Source organism: Hyalella azteca, unplaced genomic scaffold (assembly GCF_000764305.2).
Source record: "Hyalella azteca isolate HAZT.00-mixed unplaced genomic scaffold, Hazt_2.0.2 contig105, whole genome shotgun sequence".
Taxonomy (NCBI): domain Eukaryota; kingdom Metazoa; phylum Arthropoda; class Malacostraca; order Amphipoda; family Hyalellidae; genus Hyalella; species Hyalella azteca.
This window is the reverse complement of record NW_025930466.1, coordinates 16,123-38,699: the sequence shown is the minus strand read 5'-3', so window position 1 is coordinate 38,699 and position 22,577 is coordinate 16,123. Positions and strand designations below refer to the sequence as shown.

At 38.8% G+C, this 22,577-nt stretch overlaps 2 protein-coding genes across 2 annotated transcripts in view; one reads left to right on the top strand and one right to left on the bottom strand.

The window, feature by feature from the left end:
- Window positions 1-815: 815 nt before the first annotated feature.
- Window positions 816-4,001, top strand: LOC108667790 (U11/U12 small nuclear ribonucleoprotein 25 kDa protein). The gene is made up of 5 exons (XM_018154858.2): window positions 816-1,171; window positions 2,297-2,391; window positions 2,587-3,099; window positions 3,237-3,386; window positions 3,509-4,001. Exons 3-5 carry the CDS (start codon window positions 2,878-2,880, stop codon window positions 3,680-3,682), a joined length of 546 nt encoding a protein of 181 aa, XP_018010347.1. The 5' UTR covers window positions 816-1,171; window positions 2,297-2,391; window positions 2,587-2,877; the 3' UTR covers window positions 3,683-4,001.
- The window catches only part of LOC108667786, a 32,851-nt gene continuing 14,229 nt past the window's right edge, over window positions 3,956-22,577 (bottom strand). Inside the window, exons 6-11 of the mRNA XM_047882048.1 lie at window positions 14,402-14,967; window positions 13,442-13,555; window positions 10,591-10,775; window positions 9,861-9,973; window positions 9,044-9,162; window positions 3,956-7,687 (exon numbers count right to left, since the gene is read on the bottom strand). Of these exons, the coding sequence (XP_047738004.1) occupies window positions 7,547-7,687; window positions 9,044-9,162; window positions 9,861-9,973; window positions 10,591-10,775; window positions 13,442-13,555; window positions 14,402-14,967 (1,238 nt within the window). The 3' untranslated portion in view covers window positions 3,956-7,546. The remainder of the gene's footprint in view (window positions 7,688-9,043; window positions 9,163-9,860; window positions 9,974-10,590; window positions 10,776-13,441; window positions 13,556-14,401; window positions 14,968-22,577) is intronic.

The window sequence follows — 22,577 nt, the reverse complement described above, 5'->3', positions numbered from 1 at the left end:
TTCCATTACCTTGCAAACGACACTTGTCAAACTGACAGGGCGATAGTTGCCCGGGCAGCTTTTGTCACCTTTTTTGAACAATGGTGTCACTTGAGCTTCTTTCCAGTCAGCTGGCAACATTCCTTTGTTCAAAGTTTTTCGAAAAAGTGACGTCATAGGGCCGGCTAGGACAGTTGCTAACTCTTTGAGTAATCTGGGGTGGAAGCCGTCTGGTCCACATGACTTGTTTGGATTTGCAGCGATAAGGTGCTTGAGAACCTCTTCTTCTTGTATTTCAAAGTTTGTTAATTTAGAGCCGGCTGGGCGCTCCTTGGCAATTTATTGCCAGAGACAGAGAGCAGGGACAGGGTGCTGAATTCCTGTGTAACTTGTGGCCATCAGTTTATTCAGCTGTTATCTTGTATTCCAATTATAAAAACATCTTTACATGTTCAATTATGATCAGCTCCTTTAATTGAACTCAAACAATTAATAAGAAAGCAATTATGTAATTGGATTAAATTCAAACTAGGTATATACATGTGTGAAATATAGCTGTGCAATCATATTTTTTTTTGCACCTTTTATACAATCAGTATCTTCTTGGCTCATTCTTGAGTCATCATAGCATGTGTTTTCTTGTACGCAGCTCAAGGTAGAGCATTCTGTACCCTGATACATTTTTGCAATGCTATTCACTCCATGCTTCATGAAAGCAATTTTTTTTCCCTAAATAATGAAAACTGAGGAAAATATTTTTCTTAAAATGATAAAATGTGTACCATCTAATGCATTAGATTCTAGTGATATGTGATTATTATGCCTAATAATTATGATGTTCTTTGTGTGCCATGAGTGAGTGCAGATTGACTGTGCCTGCTGCCCCTACAGTGGTGGAGCTATGTGGCTATGTGGAAGAGTCTCTAAATAAGTCTAAAACTCCAGTATCATCAGACAAGAAGAAAAACCTCTTCAGTTAAAAGCTTGATAGTGTGAAATTACTCCACACAAAATATGTCAGCTTTCCAACAAGCATTTAAAGATCCTATTGTCAAGAAACTTGGAAAAGTTGTTGCCATAGGAGGATTTCTAACTATTGGATTTGGGCTTTACGTAGAAAGTAAAATACGCTCTAGTTTCACCAAAGCACAATATTTTCAGCGTTCATTGGAAATTATACATTCAAATAAAAGTAAGTATAAATGACTTTAAAAATGCTATAAATAACCTCCCTTAAAGTAATGCCATCAATGATGTATGAATTGCCATTTTGCAGATGGACTTAATTTTTGTGCTTGTCAATAACGACTATATTATTGTGGTCAAAAATACAATTTGTAGTGTTTTTCTATCACATGAAAATTGCAAAGCTATTTAGATCTTACTAGAACCTTCTTGTTCATTTCATTTTCTATTGGAGGCTATGAACCTATGTACTGTGGTAACATGACTGTCATTGATGTTGGTAATTTAGTTGAACAAAGGAATATTTTTGCTTGTACAACTATTTTATTTACCTAGAAAAATCTTCCTTGAAGTTCATTTCTCTTCTAGTTTTCAAATGTTAGAACATAAACGATTGGACTGTATGGGAATAGCAGTGAAATTATATTTTATAACTCATATTTTGTCATATGGTATTATCTCAAATTCTTTGCCATCTAAAGAGGAAATTTAGGTGTGTCCATTTCCCCCAGGGTGGTATTTGAATGAGAAAATGTATACATATATATCTACAAAAAGGTGCAAAAAATTTACTAGATGAAGCTATCTGGAACTGGAAATCTGCATTATAACTGAGTAGTAGGTAGTGGTTTTTGTTTGTGCTAGTGGCATAAATAGTACTCAACATTTTTCAATGCAAATCTTTGGGGAAAATGAATTGTCATGTTAATACCAAACAAAATATATTCCAAGTTTGTGTATCATCAATAGAAAGTTTGTAGCCAATTCTGTTTTCATATACTACCTATATGCATACCTATGTATTTAAATGATATAGGTACTGCCTATGTCTATTTTATTGGATAATGGCAAGCCAGTGGCAAATAAGGTATCATTGATCTTAGGCTATTCTACTAGCATTAAAAATATTTAAATATCTATACCATATTTGCAAATTTTGAAGTTATAAAATAAAGCAACCGAACCAAAAACCTAAAGAAAACTTAGCTATTACAGTACTTAGCTGAAGAAACAATAAGAATGTTTTACAAATTATTTTCCTGTTCATTAATACATTTCCTGGAGAGAATAATATTTAAAACGCTTAGTTTAAGTATAGATACCTATATCCATATTTTTTTTCAAATTTCAGATCTGATAACCTATTTGGGGCCACCAATTGGAATTGGCAAAATAGACCTGGGTCACAAAGACACCTGGATTACTGCAACCAAAGCTAACCTCCAGGTTTGTTACTACTACATATAGGTATAATTACTGGCCTTGTAAGTCAAATGTTATTTTTGTTTATGATAATATTTTATAGAATTTGTTGTGCAAATGAATTTGGTATCTGAGGTGTAAGTAAATTTGATTTACAAATTAGTTTGTAATATGAATTTATTATATCACTTTTGATTTTAACAATTGTATCATTTCTAGGTGCCAGTTAAAGGCCAAAACCATTCTGGGAATTTTTATGTTTGGGCATCGCGTCGCTCAGCCACTTCTGAATGGACTGTTGATAGACTAGAGATGTCCATTGATGACCAGCCTGGCAAGAGAATTATTGTCCATCAGGCAGCAGCTAATGAAGGAGAATCTACTTCAACGTGTCAAGATTTGCAAGAGTCAAGTTCTTAACATTTATTTTTACATTCAGGTTAAATTATTTTTTCTCATTGAACTTTCATATGTATCTTAGTTCATCTAAAGGGAGCTTCATCAACCACAATGTCTGAAGAGCAGTGCAGCCAGAAACAAATTGGTGTTCCTCAGATTTTGGAAAAGAGTAACACATGTGAAGAAAAAGACAAGGAAATAATTTGCAGTGAAGATGTTCCTCAAAGCTTGAGTCATAGTGAAATGAAGGAAGTATTCAGAAAAGCGTTATCAAAGCTGTTTAACTCGGATCCTATATTGAATGATCTTCACCCAGATACTACTTTTCAAGAGGTGTGTACATCTATTTAACATTTTCAATGCCCACATCAATTTTCGTAGAAATGTTCATTTGTAATAGCATGAACTTCTAGCATTAGCTTTGAGTCTGGAGTTTTATTTTTGCACTTAAATCGGTGATTGACCTACAGGTGTCAGGAATGCTGGAAGTGGAGGCAGGCAGGAGCATGATGCTCGAGGTAGAACGCGACGATGGACGCATGTATCGTCTGCGCGTTCCTCGCGATGCCAAAGTGCATCAACTCAAAGCTGCCCTACGCACACACGTCACTCAAATGCTTGTAAGCAGGTGGTGCTTCAGGTCAATTTCACTAGATTGTCAAAACAATTTTTTCTATAACTAGTGTACCGCTCATACATGATAAACCCATTACCATTACTTAAATGTTTATCTTGTTCACAGCACCGAGAAGGTAGTCGTCGATGCGTGAGTTGGCGCAGCGTGTGGCGCAGACATTGGCTAGTGCACGCCGCGACGGGCACGAAGCTTGACGATCACAACGCTAGTCTTGCCGGTCTTGGTATCCGGCATAAAGACAAGATCGTCTTTGTCAAGAGGAACAATAGAAGCGTCTGAAAATTCAGCCTAGTGGTTATTATCTTCAAGTTAATCGCGTGAATTCAATTTAGTTGTAAATAGGCATCATTTAATTTGTATTCTGTAGCTGCAAAGAAACTTTATGAAGAATGTTTTTTAATGAACTGGGAAATCATTTTCAAGAATCATTAAAATAATATTGAAAAAAAGGTAATGGACGCTAAGTAAATCTTTAATATTTAGCGCAACTCTTGAATATATTGGTCGAGAAGTATCTCCAGATTGATTGAAGTGTGAAGTGTAAAATAGTTCGTCTTGTACAATTTTATTAAAAAACGTACATGGTTGTTTTGAAAGAGCCCTGAGTATCTTTGAACCGACAGAAATAAACATGTTTGTTTCTCGTGGCAGAGTCACGTTTCCTAGTCTCGATCTCGACAATATTAAATGTCAAGGTAAGTGACACGACCCAACTCGTCAACTGCAATAAATCAAAATCAGATACTAGACGAAAATCGTCTCAAATTTCGGCATTTCTTATTTACCTACAGCATGAAATATGCAGAATAATTAGTTTACATGGTAGTAGTTTCCAGTGGTTAGTGTTAAGACAAAGCACGGTGATTTCGGCATTTACTCCTGAAATTATTGGTTTGCGTGGCAGTTGATCTCATACTGATAACAGTATCACAGATTGTTCATTACTAATTAACACCTTGGCTACAAAATGCTCCGACAGTTAGTCAATTCAACGATTCAAATTAACGAGGTTAGGAAATAAATAACACCTCTACAGTACCGAATAGCCCGCATAATTCTTCTAATCAAAACTAAAGCATCTGGATTTTACCATACCTACACAGCATTAATAGGCTTACAAGTGATAAGCATGTATTTGCTTCATATTCGTCACAAAAGCAAGTCCAATTACGCTTAGTAAGATTTGATCCGACAAGGAGTCTTTAATCTTGAATTTCTGGAGATTCACTGAAGGTGATAAACTGCTTTGCACGACAAGGAAATATGACAATCAGTTATAATATGCTCGTACAGGTTCACTGACTAAAAATCACAAAACTAAATTTTAAGTTCTTAATAAAATCTTGACACGAACACACTATGTATGAACATCGATTATTCGGATGACCGCATTGATATTGCACAGAAATTCCAAGAAACCTGCCAGTAGGATTATGGTAAATTAACCGAAGGTTGCTGTAGTTTACTTTTTACGAGGCTGTACTTGATTATCGCGGGTCATAATAAATTCATGTTTTGCAGTTGTTCACACGCATTACCGTCAAACGTTGTTCACACTTAAAGACAATATTTAAGAAATACAAATAAATTACCTTAAGGGTAATAAGATGAACTTGGCAAAAACTAATCGCTAATGGAATGTAGCAATATTCAATAGATTTTGTCTTCATATCCAACGCGGTGATTAACGACGCAGGATGAAAACAGGAAGACGTGTAACGTCCCATTGAAATGGGGTACATGAATCTACGGCAGTGTTCTCAAATGAAATAAGCTACAAGACTATAGTGTCATGCACGTTGCATGCCGTCATCAAAGTACTTTACGTAACATATATGTTTTGCTGAAGCAATAGTCTTCTAGCTAGAAAGGCATGCTGGTTGACTGAATTAGGCTACCTTGGTTTCAAAAATCATCTGGAAGCGAGCAGGGTGAGAGCGCTAAGCATTCAACAGTCAAGTAACATCAATAAAATGTGTCGGCCGATCTAGAAATACTAACGAGAGAAAGAATTGACAAACAAAACAAGAAAAAGTTCTCATCAAGAGCCCTGAAACATGCAGCTATACAAGTTAAAATTCGTCAATAGTTTCATCAAATTGCAGTTAATTTAACAGAAAAACTAAGAATTTTGGTTATTTTTCTCCGGTCGATCAATGAGGCTATCATTTAACAAATAAAAATCTCTCGATGAGATTTAATCTAATGTAAAACGATCAACATATGTCAATTTTACGACAAAATACTTTCAAACTTTTAGACAAATGATTATTTATACCAATTATAAAATCTAATGCTACATTGCTTGTCATAACAGCCAAAACATCATTCCCAAAATTACAGGATGACTAGTAAGCTACTGGATAGAAACAACGAGAGATTTACGTTCTAATACAATGAAAGAAAAGACTTCACCGTATTCACAATGATCCCTTTATATTTGCTATCAATGATATTGGTAAAGAATAATATATAAAGGCATTCATGCAAGTCTGGTCTTGTGGCATAATTTATAGGTCTTATCGACAGGAAATATTTTGGTGATGCAATGGAAGCTTAAAACGCATTGTTTCGTTTCGGTAAAGCAATAGCGCGAAAGAATTACTCTCTAAAATATTCACGAGGGTTAATAAATTTAATCGCGAATTTCTAGTAAAAGCAATGTGAGAAAATTTATGACATGAAATCAGCTAGAATCAAGTTATTCCTTATCGCAACAAGATACTCTTTAGAAAGATAAAGGATCTACTCGCAAAAAAGCTTTCACAGTCAGGAAAGAGGAAATATGCTAAATAGAAAGTGAAAAGGATGCAAATGCAGGAGAAAAACGTGAGCGCTGCATTTCCTTGCTGAGCAAAGTGAAGAAAAAAAGCTGAAACGCGTATATTTCATCCTTCTGGTATATAAATTACAAATACTTTTGCAAAACTGCTTTCATGATTTGGCCAACTAGGAATTTGTCAATTGGAAAACTTCCCATCATTCAGATCATCAAAGTTCACTCAATTCAGATCTTAACAGATAGCAAAATAGGACAGAACTTGCGGGCAAAGTTCTAATGGCGACAATCAAAAGAAATATTTACTAAAACTAAGATATGAGCAAATATATAAATGCATAAAACACTGATATGTGGCTAACTAGTATTGAAGTTTCTCCGAAATTTGCCTGGCAAAGACGGAGAGAGATTAAACGTCAACGGATCTCTGGAAACATTCACGTTCATTCCAGGATAAAATTCAAGCGATAGTTAAATAATGACTATAATGTTGGAGACGATAATTGCTACACCATAAACATATCATAATATTGCTTTAGAAGCCGAGACTCGAATCAATCAAGGAAGAAATCATCACGGCAGTGAGAAATATTAACTGCACGAGCAACAAATGGACCCGCTTGAAACATTAGTCCATCGTAACCTGAATCGATGTTAGCTTCTGCTGAACTAGTTGTCTTATTTTCATCGCTTCTACATTACCAAATAACCAGTTCGGCGGTCGGGCATAACTTGTAAGATTTTATGCTAAGCAGGAGTTAATTATAATAAAAAATACTCGTATTACGACAGACAAATCGGGTAGCTTTCTCGTTTGTGGCAGACGAGCAGGGCAGTGGCAGACAGTTGAAAGCGCAATGCCCAAACTTGGGCAGAATCTCTGCAATAATTGGACTTTTCTATGCAAAATAATTTGAAAATTCATATCAACGTAGTCATTAGTGGATTACTACACGAACATCGAACTTGAGTGATCGTGTTCAATAGGGGGTACTAGTTTTCAGGCCATGTTAATGTTATGGCAGAAAACTATGGCATGGTTTGTCCACATTGTTGCCTTTGTTTTGACGGGTACACTGCCAGACTTGTTACCCAATTGAAAAACTAACCGTAACACTGTAGAGCGGAGAAAATTTGTAATTTAATTTTATACCAGCGAAAATCTTTCATTACCATAGAAAAAGAGGGGAAAGTTCATGACGTGAATAATTACAACGAGACCGACGACGACTTCCAAATGAATCGTGATGAATTTACAGGTGGCTCAGAAGACGAAACTTCCAAGCCCACTGACAATATAATTATAATAATAATTACAAATGTTTTTAACCGTGATAAAAGGAATTATTAAAGGTTAGAACAGTCTATGGTTGAGCAGCAAGTCGCTCCCTGATGTGGCCGCGTATTCTCGCGTATTTGTCGAGTATCTGGGAGCGGTAGTCTTCTTCCTCACGGGCAAGGATGCGCAGGAAATTGCTCAGCTCTGTTAGGCTGAACGCGTCCCACTGAAATAAGGAGAGTTATCAAGAAACCAATCATTTTCATAAATAGGTTTACCGGATTAGACTGAACGCGTCCCACAGAAATAAGAAGAGTTATCAAGAAACCAATCATTTTCATAAATAAGTTTACCGGATCAGACTGAACGCGTCCCACTGAAATAAGGAGAGCAATCAAGAAACCAATCATTTTCATAAATAAGTTTACCGGATCAGACTGAACGCGTCCCACAGAAATAAGGAGAGCAATCAAGAAACCAATCATTTTCATAAATAAGTTTACCGGATCAGACTGAACGCGTCCCACAGAAATAAGGAGAGTAATCGAGAAACCAATCATTTTCATAAATAAGTTTACCGGATCAAACAGAACGCGTCCTACACAAATAAGGTAGGTAAAATGGATAATTTTCATAAATAAGTTTACCGGATCAGACAGAACGCGTCCCACACAAATAAGGTAGGTTAAATGGATAATTTTCATAAATAAGTTTATCGGATCAGACTGAACGCATCGCACTGAAAGAAGGTAGGTAATTATATAATAAATCAACTAAAATTAAGAATCAGATTCGTTGTACAAATCTATTCACCGTATACAACTGAATTTTTCATTCAGTATTGTTTTAAAAAAAACTTTGGAAACAATGAATGAATTCAATCACAATACGAAAATAAAATTACAAAACTGTAACATTTGCTTTGCTAAAATATTATTAAAAATCTTTGTTCATTTAAAGAAAACATACGGGTTGTGGTCATTTATGCAAGAATTCGTTGTGGTACAAGGGAATTGCAATAGGTAATTAAAATAACGTGAATTAATCGCTAGGTTATACCACACAGCATCGGGTGCTAATACTTAGCAAATCGAGAAAATTTTGAATTAGCGTTATTGGAAAGATGAAGATCGGCAGAAGTTTCATAGTGGAGATTGGCGTCTGTTTATAATTGGTGATTGGCATTAGTTTAAAGGGAGTGGTTGGCATCAGCTGAAAGTTAGTTGGTGATCGGTCTCAGCCAACTCACACTCACACCGGCAAGGGGACCAGAAATTATGCGTCATAGAATAACTACTCAACGCTACAGATCAAACTCACGGTGTACCACACAAGATAACACAAATACAACAACAAGACAGCACAAAGCAATAACAATACTGCACAACATAACAAATACAAAAACAATATTACACATTTTAACACAAATACAAGAGCAATACTACACAATTTAGCACAAATGCAAGAGCAATACTACACAATTTAACACACAAATTCAAGAGCAATACCACACAATTTACCAGAATTAAAAGATCAATACGCCCCAACTGAATACAAACATAAGACCAGGCAGCAGCAATACCTGAATATCAGCGGTATCATTCTCCTGCAGAACGATCCTGTGCGCCGTGAGACCCTCAGCGGACCACTGCATGGCCAGCACCAGCGGGCACTCCGCGTCACTGATGCGTCGCAACGTCCCTGCGCAGAAAAAACTGTTTAGCTTCAATAATAACTCTTATTAATGTAATAATTAGAAATAATATGAAGGAAATTACAATATGTATTCACAGGGTTTGTCTAAAACGCGATAGTTATACAGAGTTATTCGTAGTTATTCTTCTAGAACGCGACCCTACAAGAACAGTGCAGCTTCAGTAATAACTCTGATTAATGTAATAATTAGAAACAATACGAAGGAAATTATAATATATCTGTTCAGCGGGTATGTCAAAATCTTGATAGTTATACAGAGTTATTCGTAGTTATTCTTCTAGAACGTGACCCTAAAAGAACAGTACAGCTTCAGTAATAACTATTATTAATGTAATAATTTGAAACATTACGAAGGAAATTATAATATGTGTTCAGGGGGTCTATCTAAAACTTGATAGCTATACAGAGGAATTGTAGTTATTCTTCTAGAACGTGACTTGTTAAAATAATATTGAATAGGTCATCCAAATCTGCTCTCAAATGTATAAACTCGGTTGAACTTATGATGAGAAAAATACGAAGAAAGATTAATTGGAAACATAATGGCAGGCACATAGTTTTTTTGGGAAGAAAAAAGTCACTCCTGGTCGTCAGGATTAACGTCCGTCATCGATTTCAACTTGTCCTGCAGATGTGGTGTATGTAAATAAGAATAAAAAATCATAATTATTATTCATAATTACCGTTGGTTGCATCGCTTTCGAAGGATCGCTCGTAAAGAGCAAACTTCTGCGGGTTGTCCACTACCTTGAATTTTCGAAGCAGCGCTACGATTACTTCGCGTGTGGTTGTCTTACTGCAAAAATAATAAAAAAAAAATCGATTACATTTTTGGGATTCAGGAGCGGATAAAATGCTATCAACTCTTAAAAAATAATCTTGAAGATGAAAGGAAGCGGTACCTAAGAATTTGCCTTTTTTGACAACGATCGTAGCACCAGAAACTGTTTGACAAATCGAATGGAACTGCTTCTACAAAATGGATTGAATCTTAACGAGAGCAGGATAAAGGTAAGTTCTTATTTCATCAGAGCACACGAATTGACCAAGAGAAGCAGAGACCAAGCTTCCAATCAAATGACGTTGAAAAAATGGTAATTACTAGTTGATTTCGTTGAAAATACGTCGATTACAAGTTGATTTCGTTTAAAGCAACGTTGATTAGGAATTGATTTCGTTTTGCAAAAGTTGATTACGAATTGATTTCGTTGAGAAAACGTTGTACTACGAGTTGATTTAGTTAAAAAAACGCTGATTACAAATTGATTTCGTTTAAGCAACGTTGATTACTAATTAATTTCGTTCAATCAAACGTTGATTTAGTTAAAAAACGTCGATTACGAATTGATTTCGTTTCAGCAACGTTTAATCAACGTCATTTCAACGTTTAGATGTCCAGTGGGAAAGCAGTACCTTGTGATGTGTATTGCTTTGACAGCATTGCGCGGCATGTAGAAGGATGTGAGCGTCTTGTCGAGCGTGCGGTCTTCCTTGAGGATGTCGTATATGGAGGGCGGCCGCGTGCCCGCCACGATGTTGATGGGGCGACTTAAATTGAGATGCACGCGCAGGCAACCGCGGTAGCTGCCGTCATCTTCCTGTGGTATCCCAAATGGTCAACTTAGCGAGTGTAGAATTCGAGTAGCAGTGAATTGACAAGCAAATGATTATTACAAAAACAAACTCTTAACGCGCAGGCAACCGCGGTAGCTGCCGTCATCTTCCTGTGGCATCGCGAATGATCAACTTAGCAAGTGTAGAATTCGAGTAGCAGTGAATTGACAAGCAAATGATTATTACAATAACAAACTCTTAACGCGCAGGCAACCGCGGTAGCTACCGTCATCTTCCTGTGGTATCGCGAATGGTCAAATTAGCGAGTGTAGATGGAATAATTACAAACATTGAATTGTTTATGTGAAGTAAAAAGTAAAAAATACGCTGCATCACATAAATAGTCAACTTAGCAAGTCTAGATGGAGTTATTACAAACATTAAATTGTTTATATGAAGAAAAAATATGCGCATCAGATAAAACTCGATAGGAAATTCAATCGTACTCGACAGAACAAGAAGTAAATAAAATATAATTGACAGTCTATTGCAATTGAAAGACGTACGAGGCGCATATTTGGTTCAACTCGCAATCAAATACATGAATATTAAAATCAAATCGAAAGAATTATGAGTGAAATACACTCTACGTAACCAGAAGGATACTATACGTAGCACGAGACGTTTGCTCCTCGTAACTCGATAAGTAAAGTTAGGTGACTTGTTTATATCGAATAAACGAATTATATTGAATAACGAATTATATCGAGCACCTTTTCCAGCGACGTGATGATATCCTTGTCAGAATATCGCAGTGTAACGGACAGAGTGCTCTTCAGCGTGCAAACTTCCTTTGTTTCCGTCATGATTTCTTCAAGAATATTTAAACGAATCCAAGTGAAAAATGTCGATCACTCATACGATGTCCAAGTTCACAAACGGAAAAATTTATTTTAGCAACGAACGTTTGTCTTGGTTCAATTATTTTCATAAAATTTTTTTGGAAGATGATATAGGAGAAAAAGAATTGACGTAGCCAAAATTATGAGAGAATATTGGTCACCAATCAAGCAAAAACTGCACATGAAATAAACAGTACCCTTGATTACACAGTTACTTATCTCTTATCACCTTCGCATGTCTACTCGCACAGATTTTTTAACAAGAAAGCAAGTCAAGATTCTAATTAATGCATGTGACTATCTCGTAAAATCAGGCATGAAAAAGTATAATTTGACGAGGCATGCTAAGAAATTCTTCATCAGGAATTGCGTAATTATTTCGCCACAAAAAAGGTATCTTATTTTATATGCAGAACATTGATGGTTAACGTACGACGGCCTCCAGAGCCCAAGTCACACTGCAGGAAAGCAGCGAGCGACAAATAAGAACCCACGAAAGGATGTAAACTACAAACGCGATAACACAATCGCTCTACTATCCTTCAAAAATAAGCGATGGCAACGCATGTGCAAAAGTAAACATTTCCTCTAATGCTAATGGCAATGATATATTCAATTAAAAATACTCTAAAACATTCATAACTGTTATTGTTTTAATAATGCTAATGGCAATGATATATTCAATTAAAAAGACTCTAAAACATTCATAACTGTTATTGTTTTAATAATGCTAATGGCAATGATATATTCAATTAAAAAGACTCTAAAACATTCATAACTATTATCGTTTTAAGGTTCTCAATAACGGAAAGTAAATAAACCATAAATAATTCATATTTAGGCCATCAAAAGAACCAAGGTCGAATTAAAGATATCTTCGTCGAAGGAATTAAGTGATGCCATAAACGCTCTTGTTTAGGACAGAAATTCTCAGATGGTAATTGAGACGAGAAGGAAGGAATTAAGTGATGCCATAAACGCTCTTGTTTACGACAGAAATTCTCAGATGGTAATTGAGACGAGAAGGAAGGAATTAAGTGATGCCATAAACGCTCTTGTTTACGACAGAGATTCTCGCGAGGGTAGTTGAGACGAGGAGGAGGAGAGGGTCTCAGGGACCACAGGTGAGGGTAACATTAAAGAAGACGCTTAGCGGCAAAACGCGCGGCAAGCCATCAATTTTTCATTGGAGGAATAATTCAATTCGTTCCTATCCTGCCGGCGACGCTTGAGATTGACAAAAAATTACATTATGTGCTGCTTATTTTGCCAGCACGAAATGCCATACTTAAATGCTATGAATGAAATAGGATAATATAGGATAGTAGTAGGATATATATAGAAGGATATCACAACTCGAGCTTCGCACGCTTCTTGCAATTTAGGATTGAAAACGATGCTTAAGACTTGATGTTTTTAATCAGTGTAATAAATAATTTTGTCATCAAGTAGTTATGAGTGAAGAAATGTCCGTGTTTTTTGAGAGCAAATTAAATGCAACGTTGGACGGGTTAAACAATAACACGAACTGTAACACGATAATTTTTACAGCAATTACATGTAGAAAAGTATAAATAATGTATATCAAATAAAACTTTTTATGTTTGAAATGGAATACATTACATCTTATCAAATTTATGATTGTTGAACGCGACATTTTGAGGCAAATTTCAAATGAAATAATATAGGATTTATGCCGCTTAGGTCATTACTCTACATGCAATTAAAACGAACTTAGGATAATTGAATACGACATTCTAAGGATAATATTAAGTGAAAAATAGCAAGAAGATGCAATGAATACCGACCTTGCTGAGCTGCAGGCCCTGGGCAGCAGCGCTGTCCAGTAACCAGCTCTCGAGGTGCGCCGGAGCTTCGCCCTCCACACACAGCCCTTGTATGGCATGCCGCAGTGACGCGCTCTGTGTGAAACACAGCAAACACACTTCATATTGACGAAATACAACACACAGCCCCACAGCTCCAACTTACAGCCCATGTATGGCAGGCCGCACTATCCCACTCTGTGTGGAACACAGATAACACAAGTATTGCAGCATAGCAATAATGTAGGCGAGAAACGCTATAAGAAAAATTCATTCAAATTTATTATGCCTCTAAGACATTCAATGAACGAACATTGAGAGCAAAAAGAATTGATTTCCGAAGCATTCATGGCTATGCCATCAAATCAATAGGAAGACGCATCAAAGCCATGAGACTATGAGTCCGAGTGTCATCAAAGCCATAAACCGATACATCAATGAAAGCCATGAGCCGTAATGTAATCACCGCCATAAATCGATACATCAATCAAAGCCATGAGCCGTAATGTAATCACCGCCATAAATCGATACATCAATCAAAGCCATGAGCTGGAATGTCATCAACGCCATAAACAGATACATCAATCAAAGCCATTAGCCAGAATGTCATCAACGCCATAAACAGATACATCAATCAAATCCATGATCGAGCCGGAATGTCATCAACGCCATAAACAGACACATCAATCAAAGCCTTGAGCCTGAATGTCATCAACGCCATAAACAGACACATCAATCAAAGCCATGAGCCGGAATGTCAGAATCAATTAAATCACACATCAATCAACGCCATGAACCGGAATGTCATCAATGCCATAAACAGACACATCAATCAAAGCCTTGAGCCGGAATGTCATCAGCGCATAAAACATCAATCAAAGCCTTGAACTGGAATATCATCAACGCCATAAACAGGTGTCTAAGCTACTAACAGGTACTCACATCAAAAGAAGTGCCGTTGACGAGATCTTTCTCTTGCTGCTCAGCCTCGTGTTTCTCTTTTTCCACCACAGGCGCCGTCATGCTGCCGTGCCCTGATGATCGTTCATCATTACACAGCATTAAATGCTGCTGTAATTCCAGCGTGCTGAGCCCATCATTGATGGTCATGCTGCCTCGTGTCAGCGGATGATCGTTGCGCAGCGTCGCGTAGTCAGACGAATCATCTTCGTCGGACTCGCAACCGTCCGGTTTAGCACGCATATCCGAGTTTAAGTCGTTTGATAGCTGCCTGATTTGGGTAGCCTGATTTACAACGGGTTCAATGTCGGGAATTTGGTCCGGTGGAGCTACCGTGTTTGTTTCTGCTGTTTGCGCTGACTCTAAAGTTTGATTGAGTGCTGATTTAGATGTTTGAATATTCGCCGAGGTTGTTTGAGCTGTGGAGGGGGTAACGGGGTAAGAAATGTCGGAGGTTTCGTCTGTAGCATCAGGTTCAGGAGTGTGACGAGCTCGGCAGTCGATGGCCACGAGAGGACGACACTGCTCGTGACATGTGTACCCGCAGTCTAGAGGCAGAATAAGATACAGATAAGAGATTGGAAACGCAAGTATGGCCCAGTTTCTTATGATAGAACGAGCATCTAACTATCAAATACAAGATTGGGCAGAAGACGTTTTTCCTCGGGGAGGAGATTATTCAAGAAAATCCATTTACTGAGCGACATGACATATGATAGAACGAGTATAAACCTCAACATCAAGACCAAGATAGTGCGGTAAAAAATAAATTAAAATAATCACCAGACTGAATAATGAATCAGTTATCATACAAGTTATAATAAGCAAGATAATTTGCCGTTGAACTAACGGTCATGACCTCGCATGTCATATGACATGTAATGATTTTATAAGCGGTGTGGGAGGGAGGCGCGTTCGGATATTAATCAAGTGTGCAAGTAATTGAGTGATGCTGCCGCCCCCCTCCGCCCCAAAGCAAAGCTTCAAGCTTACTACGCCTGAGTGAAATAAAGGGAAACCATCGCAGTGAATTGCCCGTGAAATGAGACCCGCGAATGCCAGGTCTCGTCGACGAGAGAAAAGCCGCTGGCATTGCAGAAAAAGCGAAGAATATTCCGCTTTACTGAGGAGCAATTGGCTGGAATCGCGGACGACATCGTTCGGGCGGATCTATGGACGCGCGAGCGGAAGAAGACGCGTGCCATTAAATGGTAACCAAGATATTGGTGGAAAATGGAGCGACTAATTGCAAGAAAAAAATCCCTGAAACTTCATGATTGTTTTAATATTTATCGTTCAATTGTTTATGGGATAGATAATAATAAATGCGCAGTCAAATACAAATTCATTTCAGATTCACATACAACAATGTGTTCCTTGAATTAATTTCGCTCTGAAATTACTTTGTTTTTCACATGAAATGCGTAATCGTTTTCATGTCTCTTTTCAAACGAGTGTAATCTATAAACACCTACAATTAAGTATTGAAAAGTGCTACGTACATTGTGTAATCTTCACAATTATATTCATTCTAATACAGCTGTTAGAGTGAATATAATTGGGTGGCCCAGTGGTTACAGTTCAGAGTACCAAGATTGGCGCAGAGAGGCGCGGGTTCGATCTCAGCTCTGTGCGCCAGTTTCTGGTCAGAATCGGAAAGGAGGCCGGGCGGTTAAGCACAGAAAATTTGTAGCAGTGAGTTGTGAGTTCGAGACCGCAACAAGCTGTGGATGTTCTGCGATGTTAAGAATCGGCGACAGGCCTACGGCCCAATAAACGCTGAAACAGTTTTATTATTATTATTATTTATATAATATCCAAACGTGGGATCATCGCATTTATAAGTGCAACATGTACAAAGTATGACTTGTTCATTCAGAGTTCGTAGGTGACATTAACCTTGTGACATAAATTCAATCCTATAAAAAACTGTAAGTATTTTTAACGGTACATATTATTCATTTTAAATCTCGGCGCTACACAAATCGGAAGAGCAGATCTCAGCAATGCTGTGACGCATGGCAGCTGAGCTAGGTCTAGCTAGGCATTGCTTCTGTGACGTCATAGGAAAATCTACGCAAATTCACCCTCACGTTAAAAACTAAGACAGAGAAATTGCATAAGCGAACAAATATTATTTTCTCTACGCAACGAAATAAATACTTGAAATTCATGCGTAGACTCAGTAAACTCAAGAAAAAAAACGGGAAGAAGTAACAGTGCCGAACAAAAAAAGGAAATGAAAAGATTTTTACCAAGTCCAGATGGTAATTATGTCGTCCGGGAAAGTCTAAATTATTCTAAATTATACATGGAACACAAGATTCGAATAACAATTAGAAACTTTTAGAATTTGAATTAGGAACCGAGCCTCAAATATTTCCTCTTACGAAAAATCCTAGCTGAGTCTAGACTCTAGAGCGCCTGAAAACCAGCCTGCCATCCGCAGCGAGGAAACTATACATAATCAGTCTCTGAACATGCGATAATTGAAAAAAATATAACTCAGTACTCACTGCAGTGAGTGACAGAGAGCGCATTTTCTCGTCGACGAAAACTTGAGGTCACGGACAGACAGACAGACAGACGGACATGGCGAGCACAATAGTGCATTTTTTCCATATATGAGAAAATGCGCTAAAAATATTCCATAACAACCATTTTATGATACACAACACAAACCGTAACTGCACAAAAAACTGAGAGGAAACGTTCAATAACTGAAAGTAACTGTGATGAAGGGGATAAATGAGGGAGACACGAGAAAAAGCAATGAAACAGAATCAATAGACGTCGCAAAAACGGGCGCAACTGCAATCAATGGATGCGAGCACGCGAGCGCAGATCGATTCTCTACTACGTGAACCGAAGGACTCTTGCCGACCACACGAACATTCCCATGTTTCCCATAAAATGAACATTATTCATTGTAAATATATTATATCACTTAATACTAAAAGAATTTTCTATAGCTAGTTGGCTTAAAAACTATTAGAGCAAAAAAAAAAACACTTGATTAAAGAAAACGTTATTCGTCCCAAAGAATCACTGACATCAATTTCATTTTTCGAAATCTTAATCCCACTCAACGGGAGAACATTCAACAACTAAAGCCCTGGAGTCATTACATTAACATTTAAAACACCAAACAAGAAAATTAAGAGCAAAAACTAGCAGCATAAAATTTTTCAGGGGCAAGTATCAGATACTTTTGAAGCAAGTAGAGTCTCAAGCGCCTTATGCCTGCAGTTTTGTCCTGCAAGACCGCAATCTCGGCGCTGCACGCCCTTGACTTGCCTTGCACGGCCTATTCCCCGGTTTTCACTGGTTAAGCCTTGGTCTTCACGGCCCATGACCTGCTGCACGGCCCTTACCCTGCTCTGAACGGCCCGTACCCTGCACTGCATGGTCCATATCCTGCAATGAATGGCCCTTACCCTGCTATGAACGGCCCATGCCCGGCTGTGTACATTATACGGTTGTAATCACGGCGATGCACGCCCTTGACCTACCATGCATGGGCCATTCTCTGCTCTGCACAGCCCATACCCTTGCTCTTCACGGCCCTGCCTAGTTTTGCACAGCCCATACCTTGCCGTTCACGGACCTGCCTAGTTCTGCACAGCCCATACCTTGCCCTTCACGGCCCTGCCTAGTTCTGCACAGCCCATACCTTGCCCTTCACGGCCCACGCCCAGCTCTGCACGGTCCTAATCTCGGCGCTGCTGATAGGGCCTCGAGCTGAAGAGCTCTGCAATGCAGCTGCAGCCCACGCGTTTACGTGCCGAGGTCATCCAACCCTCGAAGCTCACTTGGGACTAAAATTAATGAAAGCCTTTGGAGGGAGAGAAGAAATTTCTAACTCAAATATATGTAACTAAAATGCTTTTCTTTCCGGAGAATGAAAAAGATTTGAGCAGTGAGCAGAAGCTACTGCTTCTGCTTTAGTAGCTACTGCTACTAAAGTGAGCAGAAGCTACTTTATAAGGAGCAGCAAACTCAGCTGTGAAATTTGAAGTTAGCCAATTCATAACCCAACTTAAAGCCCGTAAAAAAACCTCGACACGCACAATTTTCAATTTTCGTAGCTGAAAAATAGTAGAAATATTCAAGACATGTGAGAGATATAAAGCGAATTCTACGGTAACATAATAGGGTCAAAGCCCCGGGTTGGTAAAAACCTAGAAGGTGAAGGGTCAGCGGCCACATATAGAAGCAGCCCCCAAGCTCGGTAGCAGAGACGTCGAGGCGCCGGCAGCGGCAGCCCCAGGACCTGAGGAAGGCCGGGGTCACCTCATCGATTGGGGACGCAGGATCTGACCTGCCCTGCGATCCCAGCAACTAAGTACCGCCAAATGAACTCGCAAACCCGGCCACGGTAATTGAATAAACTTCCACGTCGGACGAAATAGAACTTCGTCAATCAATTCTTCCGATTTAGAGAGAGAGAGAAAAAAGGTAATTTTTTACGAAAATAAATCCGGTAAAATGAAAAAATTATTAATTTTATTTTGGGAACATATTTGTAATGCATTCCCGATACGCAACAGCTGATTATCTTGAATCATTTCAAAAATTGTTAACAAATTAAACAACTCAAAACAACAGGACACTCAGTTACATATAATTATAAAAAAATATAACTCAGTACTCACTGCAGTTAGTGACAGAGCGCATTTTCTTGTCGACGAAAACGCGAAGTCACGGACGGACAGACAGACGGACGGACGTACAGACGGACGGACATGGCGAGCACAATAGTGCATTTTTTCCATAAATGAGAAAAGGGGCTAAAAATAAATAAAAAATTCAAATATCAGTCCCACATACAATATTATACAGCATTTCCTCACAAACAGCCAGCACGCATGCAAGCCATGCGGCCTAACCCCGGATCTCTCAGACACTGGTCGTAAGTTTCCACTTAGGCCGAATTTAGCGGCAAATTCCAAGCAGGGCGCAACCTTGCGTCCATCGCAGAGACGTGCCAAAAACCTGCGCTAAATAGCGGTAACGTCGGAGGCTAAGAACAAGTACGAAGTGCCATTTATTTACGTCTATTGACATAAATGTCAGCGGAGACGCAGTTATTTAGAGTAGGACATAACGTGTACCTATAAAAAATCAGTCCAAATATAACACTCGGCACGACCCAGGAATGGTACTGTTCCCTGCAGTGAAGAATGCAGAACGAAATTCTGATCTACGGATATTTTACCAAACATTTGAGTATCTCAATTCGTGCAAAATCCTCGGAAATTGTTACGAACATTCCGTAATGAACCCACGGAATTAGGGGTTGGCTTTCAACATATATACAAAATATAGAGATATATAGTGTGACACCACCATCTCACATTGGCACGATTAATAGAGAAAATGCTCATAACGAGAATGATATTAAAATATGAAGGGGGTTTTCAACCATTCAACGGTATAAGAAGTATTAGATGGTGAAAGAAATATAAATGTTCAAATTCAGATAAAAATTTGCAAACTCGAAATTCTTTTGCTTAATGAATGCAAATAAATTTACCATACACTATAACGTGAATATTTACCTGCACAAAGGAAATTCACTTTCTACTTGCAAGATATTGACATGCCCCACCACAATATGAACACAACACAAATGAATACAATATCGCCCCATAGACGCACCCCAAATAGCGGAATATTTGGGATTGCTTCGAGTTCCGGATCACCTCTAGAGCCTCGGGGCTCTGTGAGAATCTCTCGCAGAAGCTTACAACGCTCACCTCCCCTTCGTAAACTGTACGCGGCGTCTACAACTTTGTGCACAAACACGCAAAAAATAACAAGTAGTACGTAACCAACGCACGCAGTGCAAAAAACAACACGAAATACGTAACCACCGCACGCAGTGCAAAAAAAAACACGTAATACGTGACCATCGCACGCAGTGCAAAAAAAAAACAACAACACGAAATACGTAACCAACGCACGCAGTGCAAAAACAACATGTAATACGACGTAACCACCACACGCAGTGCAAAAAAAACACGTAATACGTAACCACCGCACGCAGTGCAAAAAAACACGTAATACGTAACCACCGCACGCAGTGCAAAAAAAAAACACGTAATACGTAACTACCGCACGCAGTGCAAAAAAAAAACACGTAATACGTAACCACCGCACGCAGTGCAAAAAACAACACGTAATACGTAACCACCGCACGCACTGCAAAAAAACACACGTAATACGTAACTACCGCACGCAGTGCAAAAAAAAACACGTAATACGTAACCACCGCACGCACTGCAAAAAAACACACGTAATACGTATCTACCGCACGCAGTGCAAAAAAACAACACGTAATACGTAACCACCGCACGCAGTGCAAAAAACAACACGTAATACGTAACCACCGCACGCAGTGCAAAAAACAACACGTAATACGTAACCACCGCACGCAGTGCAAAAAACAACACGCAACACGTGATACGTAAACACCGCACGCAGTGCAAAAAACAACACGCAACATGTAATACGTAACCAACACACGCAGTTACTAACAGCGCTTTTCACCTTCGTATACTATAAAGAAACCACAACGCCTTCATCTTCGTACGAAACACGCTGTCACAGATACGACGTACGAATTGCACGAAGAAAACTTATGTAATTTACATATCATAATAAGATAAAGCTTGAAATAAAATTTATTATGGGAAATGAGACTGCGTCAAAGAACCTTAGAAAAATCAAGAAACCTACGAGTACGAATAAAAATACAAATAATTGCAGCAGAGAAAGACGATAAAAATACGATTTCGAGATACGCAGAGTAGTGAGAACAGTGCAGAGTGAGAAGGACACAGTGGAGTGAGAGGGGAACAGAGCAGAGTGAGGACACAGTGCAGAGTGAGAGGGGGGAACAGAGCAGAGTGAGAGGGGAACAGTGCAGAGTGAGAGGGGAACAGTGCAGAGTGAGAGGGCAACAGAGGCTCATAAATAGAACGACCGAGGGTGGAGTCCAGGCTAAGAAGTAATCAAAGTTAGGAAAAGATTCCCGGAAGACGAAGAAGCTAAATGTGACCTCCGTGCGCAGGTTTCGTATGGACTTGGCATGATAAGATAAGACTGACAAGTAACTACTGACAGTGACTAGATTGAAGTCCAGTGATGTTATAGGGCGTCATTCAATACAAGAAATCAGGCTAATTAGAACACTATAAGCGTATTGGAACTGTCAATGAGGAACATCAAATGCTCATCGATGACTCGGTAACGCTCGACATGCACAATGGAAAAATGTAGGGTGGAATCGCTACAGAGATGTGATGATGCAGGCTGCGTAGGTTTATCACTAAAATTTTCTAACCTATATAAAACTAATGTTTTAACTTGAAATATAATACTAATTTAATTTCGTATAAGGTAAATTTAATATACATTATTATTTACTGAGGGTGGATTCCGAAAAATCTGGATTTCGAATTGATTTATGCTGAATAAGAAAATTTAGAAAATAAGATGCTATTATTTCACTTCAGTTATCTGGCGCTCAAAATCGAGCTCAGACAAGACACCGTGACACGGCGGGCTGATGTGGGCCGTACGATGTCTGTACAGACAAGACACCGTGACACGGCGGACTGATGTGGGCCGTACGATGTCTGTACTGACAAGACACCGTGACACGGTGGGCTGATGTGGGCCGTACGATGTCTGTACTGACAAGACACCGTGACACGGCGGGCTGATGCCGGCAGACTCTCGTCCAACATATTTTACGACGTCTCAGAGACCATAACATTGGGACGGCAATTAGGGTGATGAGACGATGCCGTGACACAGAGACTCTTCTTAGCACGTAGGATTTTGACGTCGTCAACGTTTACGATTCAGGCCGCGGCAAATAGCAGGGCTGAGGTCAAGGTTGGGCAGCGAGCATAGCAAAGGCATGGCAATAAACGACTGAGAAAGAACAGGAAGAGCATGTAAAACATGTTATTTCCTTGTAATAAATGCTCACGTAAAATTTGCTCTCTTAGATGCCTATTCAAAACGAGGCACCTGAAACTGCACTGCCAAAAGATTGAAAAATATAACTTAGTACTCACTGCAGTGAGTGACAGAGAGCGCATTTTCTCGTCGACGAAAACTTGAGGTCACGGACAGACAGACAGAC